At 38.5% G+C, this 13,558-nt stretch overlaps 1 protein-coding gene across 1 annotated transcript; it reads left to right on the forward strand.

Annotated features, from left to right (window-relative positions):
- Window positions 1-9,600: 9,600 nt before the first annotated feature.
- LOC139864721 (uncharacterized) lies at window positions 9,601-13,188 on the forward strand. The gene is made up of 2 exons (XM_071853293.1): window positions 9,601-12,532; window positions 12,733-13,188. Exons 1-2 carry the CDS (start codon window positions 9,601-9,603, stop codon window positions 13,134-13,136), a joined length of 3,336 nt encoding a protein of 1,111 aa, XP_071709394.1. The 3' UTR covers window positions 13,137-13,188.
- Window positions 13,189-13,558: the final 370 nt, after the last annotated feature.

Consider the following 13,558-nt stretch of genomic DNA (forward strand, 5'->3'; position numbering starts at 1 on the left):
AGCCTCTATAGCATGTTGAAAAGCTAAATGTGAGCCTTCCATAAGGATTATGAATAAAAAAGAGGACTAAGAGGATCTCCTGTCGCAACCCTCTTTCGATCGTGAATTCGCGTGTTGGAGAACCATTTATAATAATTGAAATCCTCGCAGATTGCAAACAACCCAAAATCCAAGACCGCCATTTCGTCCCGAAGCCCAACGATTTAAGCATAAACATTAAAAATTAACTTTTACTACTCCGTCGTATAATAGATAAACCCGTTTTAAAGCTTAAAAGTTAAAATTATAGAACAAACTATTAAAAGTAGCATGAAAAAGAGAGTGATAGCTCGATGCTTACAAGCATATCTGATTAGTTTAGTTTGGATGACAAACTCTGTTATGTTCATGTTTATATTTTGGTTTTAATGATATAGTGTTGTCAAATATGGCTAAGTTACAAGACACAACAGTAATGACAATTTAGAAAACTTATAAGTCAGAAACTATCATATAATTAAACTCAGGTAATTGCTCTTTCATCCTTCCTCATTGTCCACCCTTTCACGTTTTCTTCTACTATCCATTTGAAAATGGTACACTTATAGGTTTCTTGTACACTTATAGGTTGGTTTAACATTAAAACGTGATTAAATAGACCACGAACGGCCCTCTTTTACCTATTAGATTAGCCAGCATTACACCATGGTACACATTTTCTCAGTTGATCATTGCTTTCTTGGTTCTCATCACCATGGTTTCATTACCCTTGCTCGTCATCTCTCGATTCTCATTGCCACAAACCATTATCATTGTCAAGGTTGCAAAAATCCGAATTACTTGTCGAGTACTTGGTTTTTGAGAGTTCCGAGCTGAGTAATCAAACTCAGCCAAAACTCAGGATAACTCGGAAGATCGATCAAAACTTGTCAAAACTCAGAAAATAGGTCATAACTCGATCAAATAGGTCAACATCCTTTAGGGGAGGTCAGGAATTCGACCCTCGTTGGCTACATATTAACCACAAAATTTCATCCATGCCATGAAGTACCACCCATGGCACCTTTCCCATATCGCGTTGGGGGTAAGGGGGAGGGGGTTTTACCGTCCATGCCCATGGGATTGGTGTGGGTTTCCTCCTGGGCACGCAGTTGGGGGGCGGTATAGCAACTGCGGGAGATGATCGCGTGGGTGGTTAAGTCCCCCTGGTGATCCCCAACTAACTGTTGTCCAGAAAAAAAAATCAAACTTGGTCGATATTCGAGTACTCTTTAAAAAGTCCCGGTCAAGTACTCCCCGAGTAGCAAGATTTGCAATTTTGATAGTTGCTTATAAGCAACCATGAAAGTGGATGATAGAACTGATCTAAAAGTATTTGGCTGTGAGCGTTAAGTTGTGGGCTACTAATAGTGTATAACATGTTGTTGACCATTTGTCATGATCAGCAGAATGAGACGCTCGAGCCGGTTTTGTCATACCTTAAAGCGTAATGTTGTAGTGCGGTCCAAGTACATTGGATACTAAGTAACACCAGGTATAAGTCATTAGTAGTCCACGACACAGAGAATATGAGACGGGTTATTATCAAATCTTTTTCCGTCAATCAAACGATCAAATACTCAGAGTTGAAGTATAGTCTCACACTCATCACACGTTGAGGGACTAACATTATGATATCATCTGTAACGCCTAAAGCCCAAAGTTGTTGTCTTATATCTCGACCTTAATCTGTGTTAGAAGTTATTAATTGCACACAATCCAAACATTATAAACTAACCACATATTCTTCCTCCATCAATGTGTGGGAAAAGGTGGTTGTAGGTTTGGTTGAGATTAAAACGAGTAGAACCAAACCGAACCATGTCCACCCCTAATCGCTTACATCTATTTTTTTCTTTTTAAAAAATGATCAGACCAATTGATTCACTTGCACTCTTCTTTGTTTTGATGAGCGACTATTCTCTAAATAATGCTAACCGTAATTTAATTTCAATCACTCTGACTATTTTTATCCAAGAACTCAAGTTTCTAATCCAATAGTAGCAGGTGATCATATACATAGCATTGTATATGTATATTTTATTGGCTAAAGGCCAAAAGCAGTAGTTACGCGAACTATAATAAAAAGGTGTGGAATATCCGCTGAAAATAAGTATAACAGTTATGTTTCCGCTTTAATAAAAGATTGCGGTTTAATCCGCTAAGTTTTCGCGGATAGTTAAGCAATTCGCATATCGCGGATATTTCGAATACTATAAATAGAGAGCATGACCTCTCATTTATAGGTTGTTGATTCTCTGCCATTTGCCTAAACCTTTGTGATTTTCACTTGTGACTTCGCCCAAGGAATTTCTACATTAAGTTAAGGTGAATCATGCTAATTGACAATCAAGACCGGGTCGGGGTGGTTGATCACTCGATTGAAAAGTGAAAGACGATCATCAGGGCCCAAAAATAATCATCAAACATCCCATCCTCCATCTTTATCATTGCACTCAATCCTTGATTAAGTAATAACTTGATATATAATTGATCAATTGGCGCCATCCGTGGGACACTTTTTACAAATTAAACTCGAATTTTTTTGTTTTGTGATGTCAAACAATCAATTGCCTTGTTTAATTTAAATCGTGTATTGTTACGATGATTTACAGGAAGTCGCTGAGGCGTATTAGCTGATTTGATCGTTGAATATGGCAGCTAATACGAAACAAGCAGGAAGTTCCATCAATGCTGATGCGTTAGTTAATGATTCGCAAAATGTCTTGTCAAGTAGTATGCAGGCAAATGTTAATACTATCGTTGGAAATTCAGGGCAAGAACCGCTAGCTAAAGCGCCTAGTGGCAATCCTGCTAATACTGATTCGCAACTAAAGGTTGCTGCTGAAAAAATGGTTGCGCGTAGGAATTTACAACAACGCCGTGAAGAAACTATCGCTGATGGCAAGCGATTAAGAATTTTGGCTGGAAAAGCAGATAAAGTCCTTAGCACTGCTATTGAACAAGCTAGAAAGGATGGTCGTGAATCTCGCATACCGCGAACTTACCTATGGCCGTTGAATGATTCTTGGATCACAAGTTGATCGCTTAGTTGTTGACCATCGCGATAGTGATAGCGATGGCGCGGATGAACGTGTTAATTTAAATTCTGTTTATAATTCAAAGACTGCGAAAGCGCCAAGAGAAGAAAGTGAATTTTCTGATGATTCGGACAATACAGAGGAATTTGTAAAAATTCCACATGTTAAGCGAAGACGACCACCAACACCTTTCCCTCGTCATGGGGACGAAGGTGAGGCATCTGATGCTGTTCGCAGAGAAAATGCTCAACATTTTTTAGCGGATGCTTTTAGAAGCATTGCGCCTAAGTCAATGCAACATAAGTTTGTACAACCGAATTTCTTGCAAGATATGATCGCCAAATTTTGTGCGGAAAATACTGATATTCGCACAAAGGCGACTGAGATTACCACGGCTGCAGACAAGTTTGTCCAACATATCTCTGATTATCCAATTGTTACACCACCCATTGTGCCAGCAACATTGGGAGTTTACTCAAGGTTAACTGATCCCTTGGATTTTTTGCAGCGATTTGAAGGTGTGGTAAGCACCTATAATTGGGATGAACCAGTTGCGTGTAGGGTATTTCCTATGGTTTTGCAAGGATCCGCCAGGGAGTGGTTCCATAGCTTGCAAGCTCGCAGTATTATTGGCTTCATTGATCTTCGCGATAAATTTTTGCTGCACTTTCAGAATCTCTTACCGCAGAAGAAGACACATATAGAATGTCATGATATCAAACAAGGCAACAAGGAAACTTTGAGCGCATTACTTACGCGGTACATTTATGAGTGCCAAAAGATACCAAGTTTGAACGAAGATCAAAAAATCTCTGGATTCTTGCACGCTATTAATCCACAATGACATCCAACGCTTGTGCGAAGACTGCGAAGAGATGTCCCGCCAACTTTCGCTAAGGTCCAACAAGAAACATATGATTATCTCATAGGTGGAGAAGATAGTACTATAACCCCTGCATGTGGGTGGGGTAAGGACAAAAGTTGGCGGGATGACAATGATTCTTTTCGCGATGGCAATGGCGATAATTACCACGGTTCCAGATATCCACGGCGAAATGGCGGCGGTGGTTACCCGCGCAATGATAGATTTCAAGGTCAAAATGATAACCATGGATATGGCAGTCGGGATCGCTATTCTACGCGAAAATGGAACAACGAGTCTTTCAATATCATTCAGATGCTAACAAAAACGCCTAAGAAAATTTTGCTACAAGAAAGAGTTGCTAAGTTTTTTCCTGACCCGCAACCTTTAGGGGAGAATAGTAGGCGAGATAGGTCAAAGTTTTGTGTCTTCCATGATGATTATGGTCATGACACCAATCGTTGTAGAGATTTGGAGGAAGTAATCGCGGAGGCGTATGAGCAAGGCAAGCTGGACCATTTAATCGCGCAGGGTGCTGCAAGTACTGCGAATGCGATTATATTGCCTGCAGAAACCAATGTTCCGCAAGTGCCAAATGTGGCTGAGCGAAAAGCTCCCGCGGTGAAAAATCTTGGGGTAAAAATGGTGACTAAGAAAGAAAATCAGCGCGAAATTCAGGTCATTAATGTGGTAGAGATACAGGGCGAAATGTCAGTATTCCAAATATCTGAACAAATTGCAAGCTGACAATGTCCCTCTATTGCTTTTCCTCCTGCAAGCCTGACCGCGGATGTTGACAAACCGGTAGTGGTTTCATGCCACATTGCGAATACTGGCATTGTGATTATGAAGGTACATATTGACACTGGTAGCAGTGTAGATGTCATGTATGAGCAATGTTTTAGCAAATTACCCGCAAATATTCAAGCTTTGATGAAACCTACTGCGGTTTCACTTGCTGGATTTTCAGGAGAGTCAACTTGGCCCGTTGGTCAGTTGGAGTTGCAAATTGAGTTAGTTGATGATCGCGCTGAATCGCTAAGGCGCCAAGCATTGTTGAATCTTTATATAATGCGAAATCAGTCGCGATTCAATATGATTCTCGGGCGCACTGCTTTGCGCATGTTTGGGGCAATCCCTTCTACTATACATGACATGGTTAAATTTTTTGCTAATAAAGGAATTGGCACGTTAACTTCTGCGGTGGTAGAGCCATTTTGTGCTATGATTATGGCAAGAGAAAGTGTGAGTATTGAGGGACATTCAGTCCACCTTGAATAGTGCGAATATTTGTAATAGAAGGCTTGTGATAGAATGCTTAGTCAAGTTTGATCAATGATTGATATGCTATTTTTATTTTCTGAAATTTGTATTGCGGAAAAGTAATGAATAAAGTAAAGTTAGTTTCAGTGTTAGTGGTTGTTTCTATACAAAGCAAAAACACTGCGTGTGGCCATGCATAGTGATTATTTTGCAGAATACAATTGCTTAATTTTTAACAATATGGCATGGTTTTCGCTAAACATGGTCTGCTTAATGTTATAACAATAATGTGAGTATGCATTGTGAAATAATACGTTTAAAACCAAGTGATGAGATTGCACACTTGTGTTAAAAAATGAATGTTGCGAAAGGATAAAATTTCCTAAGTGTTTGATCTTGCCAATACTTAGATGCTTCGCAATGCTAAAAATTGCCTAAGGATCGATTTGTCGGACTTAGAAGATTCGTAATGCACAACAGATTGTTTCACATAAGTACGCGTTTGTTATGTGCACAATAGCGAATGTGGAAATTGCAAAGGGCAAGTCTGAATTATGAATACATATATAAAATAAAGCGCTATATAAATAAGACAAGTTGCAACTGCGGAACGTAAACATTTCATTAATAAACGCGTTATGAAAACGTGTAGATTTACAAAACACACAATTTATAATTGCGAAATATAAATATACGGTTCACTTAAGATATTTTAAAGCTTAAGCGCTTTAATATCTTCAAACGTAACACCTTCGCGCTGGCTAAGCTCTTCTAGCGCCGGGATGGCGATCTTTTCAACTTCTTTTTTCGCAATCTCCAGTGCTTCTTGTGCATCGCCGGTTGGACAAATTTCACTGGCAATGTCCGCGGGAAGTGGTTGAGTAAGATCGCCAAGCTTGCAAAGCAAATCATGCCACTCGCAGCGCGTAGCGAGTTTGGCAGCTTGGGCACACGCTTGGAACTTCTCAGTTACTGGCTTCGAGTCCATAACTTTATCGCCGAACTCCGACAAATATTTAACAAGCTGAGAAAATTGATGTTCAGCGTATTCTGCCCTCTTCTTGAGCATAGCGTTCTCATACGCGACATTTTTAAATTTCGCCTCAAACTTCTGCGCTCTCCTTTGCTGAGCGTTTGCAATCTTCACTTGCTTTTCATACTCGTCGGACATTTCGTTGTAACGCTCAACATTGTCGATGGTTAAGCAAATAGAGTTAAAGCAATTCTGAATTCGCTGTCTTTCAGCTTGAGCATAAGACAATTGGCGGTATTGTTGCTGAACATTTTGAGGTACAAACTTGCAAAGTTTGCGGTAGAGTTTGTTGGCTTGTCTCTCCTCTGCAGCCTCCTCTGCATCTTCTTCTTCGCGGTTTGATGTTTTCGCATCAGAAGGAAGGCTCAAGGTTTCTTTGCCAGGATCTTCCAAATTTTCGGGAATATCCCCGGTAATGTTGTATAGAGGTTCCGGCTCCCCTGTAGAATCTGAAAGTACAACTAAAAAGAAATTAGCAAATGCAGCAACTTAATGTGACAAGCATAATTAGTGCAATATAAACAATAATGCGGAATGAAATCTATTTACTTGTTTCTTGTTCGGATAACGAGCGAAGGCGTCTTTTACGAGGTGTGGTAGCCCCCTCTGCTGCCTTTCGCTTTCCGCGGTCTTCGCCCCCAGGGATGGAGAAGGTGTTGAGAATCGGTTCATCAATAGATATGATCTCGCCGTTGCCGGCTTTTAGGCGACGCGCTGGCCTAACCCTACTGATGTTCGCTGACCTCATCACCAGCTCAAGGTCAATCTCTGCAACATAGTACCGCAAAAAGTTATGCACTTATAAGAATAAAATATAATTCGTGTTTAACACAAAAAGTATAAGCATTATACCGTTGTTGGTGGTGTCGACTAAAAGCGCGTCGCAATCGCCCCATGGCCAGTACATGGATACTCCGCCAATATAAAGTGGTACGTTGGAGTACGCCCGCATTATCAAGCCCGCATTCTTGATTGTTTTCAATAAATCTTGTTCAAGGTCATCCGGGGTGACCTTGTCATTCACCGTTGAGTCCATTTCGGTGCACCAAGTTTTGGATATGTTTCTATCAACGTGGGCGGTATTATTAATAAAAAAGAAGGAGCTGCGCCAGTTCCCGATGGAATCCTTGGGAGAAGTCATCACGCCAAGACGACCGCGGAAGGAATACCACCCCTTATCGTAAGGTGTAAGACTATTAAAAGAGCGAAAGGTGTTGAGTAGTGGTTGCTCATTAAGTGCTTTGCAGTACATCTCAAATAGCACAATTTTATTAATCGCGTTTGGATGCAGTTGTGCAACTGCAACTTTGTAGTATTCGCATACGCTGCGAAAAAAGGGAGTAAGCGGAAGCCGTAAATTGCCATGTGATATGGCGGCCTCGTAAATGGTAATCATGCCTTGGGAGGGGCATTAGCCCTATCTTCCGCTGATGGAGCGGTGGGTGAAAACTATGTAAGCAGTGGATAATGCTGTTGTAGGGTTTGGATTTTCGTCTTCGTCATATATGAAACGAAGGTGCTGGGTGTATTAGCTGATGAAGAAGATGCCATTTGTAAAAATATAAGTAGATCTACTGATGAATTGAAGAATATTAAAGGTTGAATCGCTCAATTGCAAAGGGTGCGTGAGAATTTCGATAAGAACGTTTGATTGAATAAGTAATTGAAGAAGAAAGCGTAAAGTTGTTAATGCGAATTGTCCTGCTATTTATAACTGAAATTTAGGCGAGGAAGTCGTAGCAGTAATGATTACTCTTAAACGGCTAATAAAATTACCGCAACGTGTAAACGGTAATTTTCTAGACGTTACAGCGTTCCTGATTTGACAGTTTTGTAAAGTTACCATTGTTGTTATGCGTTGAGATTAATAAAATCAACGGTAATAATTTGGTGGTAAAAAATTATTAAAAAACCAATTGCGAATATATTTTAAGGTAGCACGGTTTTATTTATAGAGTTTATCATGATGCATCTGCTTCGCGAAATGTATCATAATAAACTGGGGGACTTGATTATATACATAGCATTGTATATGTATATTTTATTGGCTAAAGACCAAAAGCAGAAGTTACGCGAACTATAATAAAAAGGTGTGGAATATCCGCTGAAAATAAGTATAACGGTTATGTTTCCGCTTTAATAAAAGACTGCGGTTTAATCCGCTAAGTTTTCGCGGATAGTTAAGCAATCCGCAGATATTTCGAAAACTATAAATAGAGAGCATGGCCTCTCATTTATAGGTTGTAGATTCTCTGCCATTTGCCTAGACCTTTGTGATTTTCACTTGTGACTTCGCCCAAGGAATTTCTACATTGAGTTAAGGTGAATCATGCTAATTGACAATCAAGACCGGGTCAGGGTGGTTGATCACTCGATTGAAAAGTGAAAGATTATCATCAGGGTCCAAAATAATCATCAAACATCTCATCTTTCATCTTTATCATTGCACTCAATCCTTGATTAAGTAATAACTTGATATATGATTGATCAGTCGGGGTTCTAGATTTCATACAGATTGTTTGAAACCAGGTAATTTAAACATGATAGTTCCTTCAAAGTAACCCAACCTTCTACAGCTAGAAACTAATTTACATACTCCAATATATACGAATTGAAGTCTTAGGGAAAGAAACAAAGAAAAGGTACCAACTACTAGTTTAAGCATTTTGAGTACTATTATTATATTATAAAATAAAATATATAACATAATATATATGCTTGACAACGTGTAAAGATTCTTTCAAGTGGGAGACCTTCCCAAAAAGACGACCCATGAAACAAGGATTTTTAGACCCAATTATTCAACAAAACCTTCCTTAAATCCTACAACATATAACCACTCCATTTATTCCCTTTTAAACTAGTACTCCACTAGAATGCAAATGGGAAAAAAAAAAAAAAAATTAACCACTTCTAGTAACTTTTCAGTAATGTTATGTTTCTCTTAATAACCTTATAAATTTTGTAGGCATAAAACTAAAATCTACTGTAAAAAAGAAGGTAAATTTTCAATACAGTCACAAACTAACTGACCACTAATGAAGGAATATAAAATGCAAATAAAACAGAGTGACTTGAGATTGATGCAAACCATGGTGGTGATGGTAGAAGTGGTGATGGTGATGCCATTTTACAAACTTCAATGTATTCCTTACTTCTTCATTCAATTTATTTAATCACTTTTCTGTTTTTGTACTATTTTTATAATAAACTTGTGTCGAAACCCTATGCAATATGTGCTGGTCCTTCATCACCCACCTCGAGCAAGAAAAACCCTGAAAAAAGACTAGATTTTAGTGAGGAAAACAAACACAAAGATTAAGAAAAACAACCCTCAAATCCCAAATGCTACAAACCCAAGAAAACTTTGCAATTTGATGCAAATGTCGATAACATCTAGCTCAACACCCCGTAACCATAACCATCTTAAACTTCTTCATTCTTTCTCAAAACCATTAATCTACACCCTTTTCTTGATTCTCTCAACCGCAGCCGCCACCGCCACCACCATTACTAGTGGTTCCAACCATGAAGCAACCTTTCTCTTCAATTGGCTCCATAGTTCTTTTTCAAATTTAAAACTTGACACCACCACCACCAATAATAATAATAGCCCATGTAACTGGACTTACATAACATGCAACTCACTTGGTTTTGTAACTCAAATCAATATCCAATCAATCCCTTTACAAGTTTCTTTACCCACCAATCTTTCTTCACTTTCCAATCTCCAAAAACTAAAAATAACAGATGCAAACATCACAGGAACTCTTCCGGATGACATATCCGGTGCAAGCAAACTCATTTCCATTGATTTAAGTTCTAATAGTCTTGTGGGTCCCATCCCAGCATCCATTGGCAACCTTGAAAACCTTCAAGATTTGATCTTGAACTCCAACCAACTCACAGGAAACATTCCAAAAGAAATCGGAAACTGTAAAAGCCTCAAGAATCTTGTCATATTCGACAACCAAATAACTGGAAACATCCCAGTTGAATTAGGACAGTTGCAAAACCTTGAAGTTATTCGTGCCGGTGGAAACAAAGACCTTACCGGAAAAATCCCGGACGAAATAGGAAACTGCGGTAACCTGACTATAATCGGCCTTGCGGATACAAGGTTATCTGGGTCAATTCCTAGTTCTTTAGGTAAGTTAAAAAAACTCCAAACATTATCCATATACACAACCATGTTATCAGGTGAGATTCCACCTGAGATTGGTAACTGTTCAGAGCTTCTAGAAGTTTACCTGTACGAAAATAGTCTTTCGGGTCCGATAGTACCCGAGTTTGGATACCTCCAGAAGCTTGAAAAATTGCTGCTTTGGCAGAATAATTTTGTTGGAAAAATACCTGAAGAGATAGGAAACTGTAGTAAACTGAAAATGTTTGATGTTTCTTTGAACTCATTGTCTGGTACAATACCATGGTCTATAGGGAATCTTGTTGAGTTAGAAGAGTTCATGATTAGTAATAACAACGTATCTGGTTCGATACCGACAGCTATTTCAAATGCTATCAGTCTTCGACAGTTGCAGCTTGATACTAATCAAATTTCGGGTCTGATTCCTCCTGATATTGGAAAGTTGATTAATCTTGAAGTGTTTTTCGCTTGGGATAATCAGCTTGAAGAAAGTTTGCCTGTAAGTTTGAGTAATTGTAGTAATCTACAAGCATTAGACTTGTCACATAATTCATTAACTGGTAGTATTCCACCAGGGTTGTATCAATTACAAAACCTAACCAAATTGCTTCTGATTTCGAATGATATTTCGGGTTCAATACCTAAAGAAATCGGGAGCTGTGTATCTTTAGTGAGGCTACGGTTGGGCGATAACCGACTAACTGGTGAAATCCCGAAAGAAATAGAGGGTTTAAAAAGTATAAACTTTCTTGATTTGTCAAGTAATCATCTTTCTGGGGTGATACCTGATGAAATTTCTGGTTGTAACGAGTTACAAATGGTAGATTTCAGCAATAATATGTTAAAAGGCTCGTTACCGAATACTTTATCATCTTTATCTAGTCTTCAAGTATTGGATGTTTCTGGCAATCAATTTTCGGGTCCAATCCCAGCTAGCATCGGGCGTTTAGTTTCGTTAAACAAGTTAATACTGAGCACGAATGCGTTTTCTGGTATAATCCCGCCTTCACTTGGTCTATGTTCAAGTCTCCAGTTGCTTGATTTGAGTAACAATAAACTAACAGGTGAAATCCCTAAAGAGCTATGCAACATTAATTCACTTGAGATTGCCCTAAACCTGAGCGGCAATGGACTAACCGGGCCCCTGCCGGCTCAAATATCCACACTCAACAAGCTTTCTCTTATTGATATTTCATACAATAAGCTTAATGGAAACTTGAGTTCACTCGCAAATCTTGAAAATCTCGTGTCGTTGAACATATCACACAACGATTTCAGTGGTTATCTACCTGATACAAAACTTTTCAGGCAATTATCTGATGCGGATTTAGCCGGGAATCAACCGTTGTGTTCTTATGGGAAGGACTCGTGTTTCTTGAACGATGTTGGGAAAACAAGAAACGGGGAAGATGAGTATAAATCAAGGAATAGTAAGAGATTAGGGCTAATGATTGCAATGCTTGTTATATTCACAGTTGCATTGATGATAATGGGGATAATGGCAGTTTTAAGGAGAAAGAGGAATGTTATCAAAGGTGATGATGAGTCTGAATTAGGAGAGACATGGCCATGGCAGTTCACTCCATTTCAGAAACTAAACATTTCTGTAGAACAAGTTTTGAAATGTTTAGTAGACTCTAATGTAATTGGAAAAGGCTACTCAGGGGTCGTATATCGTGCTGACATGGACAATGGCGACGTAATTGCTGTAAAGAAGCTTTGGCCGTCGCTGACAGTTAATGGGGGCTGCAACCAAGAGAAAGCAGTCACTCGAGACTCGTTTTCAGCAGAGGTGAAAACTCTAGGCACCATTAGACACAAGAACATTGTTCGATTCTTGGGTTGTTGTTGGAATCGAAACACGCAATTACTTATGTATGATTACATGCCTAACGGAAGTTTAGGAAGCGTCCTACATGAAAGGAAAGGAACATCTTTAGAATGGGAATTAAGGTACAAAATCTTGCTAGGTGCAGCACAAGGAGTTGCTTATTTACACCATGATTGTGTTCCTCCAATTGTTCACAGAGACATCAAAGCAAATAACATCCTCATCGGCCTTCAATTCGAGCCATATATTGCAGATTTCGGCCTTGCAAAGCTTGTTGACGCCAATGATTTTGCTCGTTCCTCTAAAACCATAGCAGGTTCATACGGATACATTGCACCAGGTAATCAACTTATCACAATTTTCAATATTTATCAACTGTTTATCTGCTGATATAGTAACTAAAATTCATTTTCATAAGTATTTATTCATTCTAAATTGAGCAGATATAAACAATCCAAAAACACTTCTTTTAGACATTTTCACAAACAGGTTGTGGGCACTAATAAAAAAACAATTTTTCTTTTAATGTGCTAATTTCAGAATATGGATACATGATGAAGATAACAGAAAAAAGTGATGTATACAGCTACGGTGTAGTTATACTAGAAGTATTAACAGGTAAACAGCCAATTGATCCAACAATACCAAATGGGCTACACATAGTTGACTGGGTGAGACAAAAAAAGGGCAGACCGGAAGTTTTGGACCGGAGTTTATTATCAAGGCCGGAGTCAGACATTGAAGAAATGGTTCAGGCTTTAGGGATTGCGTTATTGTGTGTGAATTCTGCATCGGAAGAAAGACCGACGATGAAAGATGTGGCGGCGATGTTGAAAGAGATTAAGCGAGAAAGAGATCAAGAGTTTGCAAAACCTGATGCTTCGTTGAAGATCGCCGTAAAAAATGGAGTTTCGCCGACGACATCCAGTAATGACTTGCTGTGAAGAAATGTGTTATATTTCTCAGTTTTTAAATAATTATGATTATGAATTATGATATGAAATAGTATGAAATTATGAATTATAATATAATATTAATATAATATAATATATACAGTGGAACCTCTGTAATTTAATACTCGATAAATTAATAACCTAGATAAAATTAATAATTTGTCCGGTTTCAACTTGGGATCAGTACAAAATTGAACCCCAATCGATAAGATAATAAGATAATAATTTTTTTGAAATACCAATGTAAATATATTGGTCCCAGCGAAACTATAATTTAATAATTACTAATTTTTTTTTATTGAAATCTTAATGTACATTGAACTTGACAAGTTCATTAATGTGTAAATGTACATACGTGGGAATTTTGAAGGTCATTGTTTACGTTTTAGCCAATTATATAAAGTGAACAAACA

Source organism: Rutidosis leptorrhynchoides, chromosome 8, assembly GCF_046630445.1.
Source record: "Rutidosis leptorrhynchoides isolate AG116_Rl617_1_P2 chromosome 8, CSIRO_AGI_Rlap_v1, whole genome shotgun sequence".
Taxonomy (NCBI): Eukaryota; Viridiplantae; Streptophyta; class Magnoliopsida; order Asterales; family Asteraceae; genus Rutidosis; species Rutidosis leptorrhynchoides.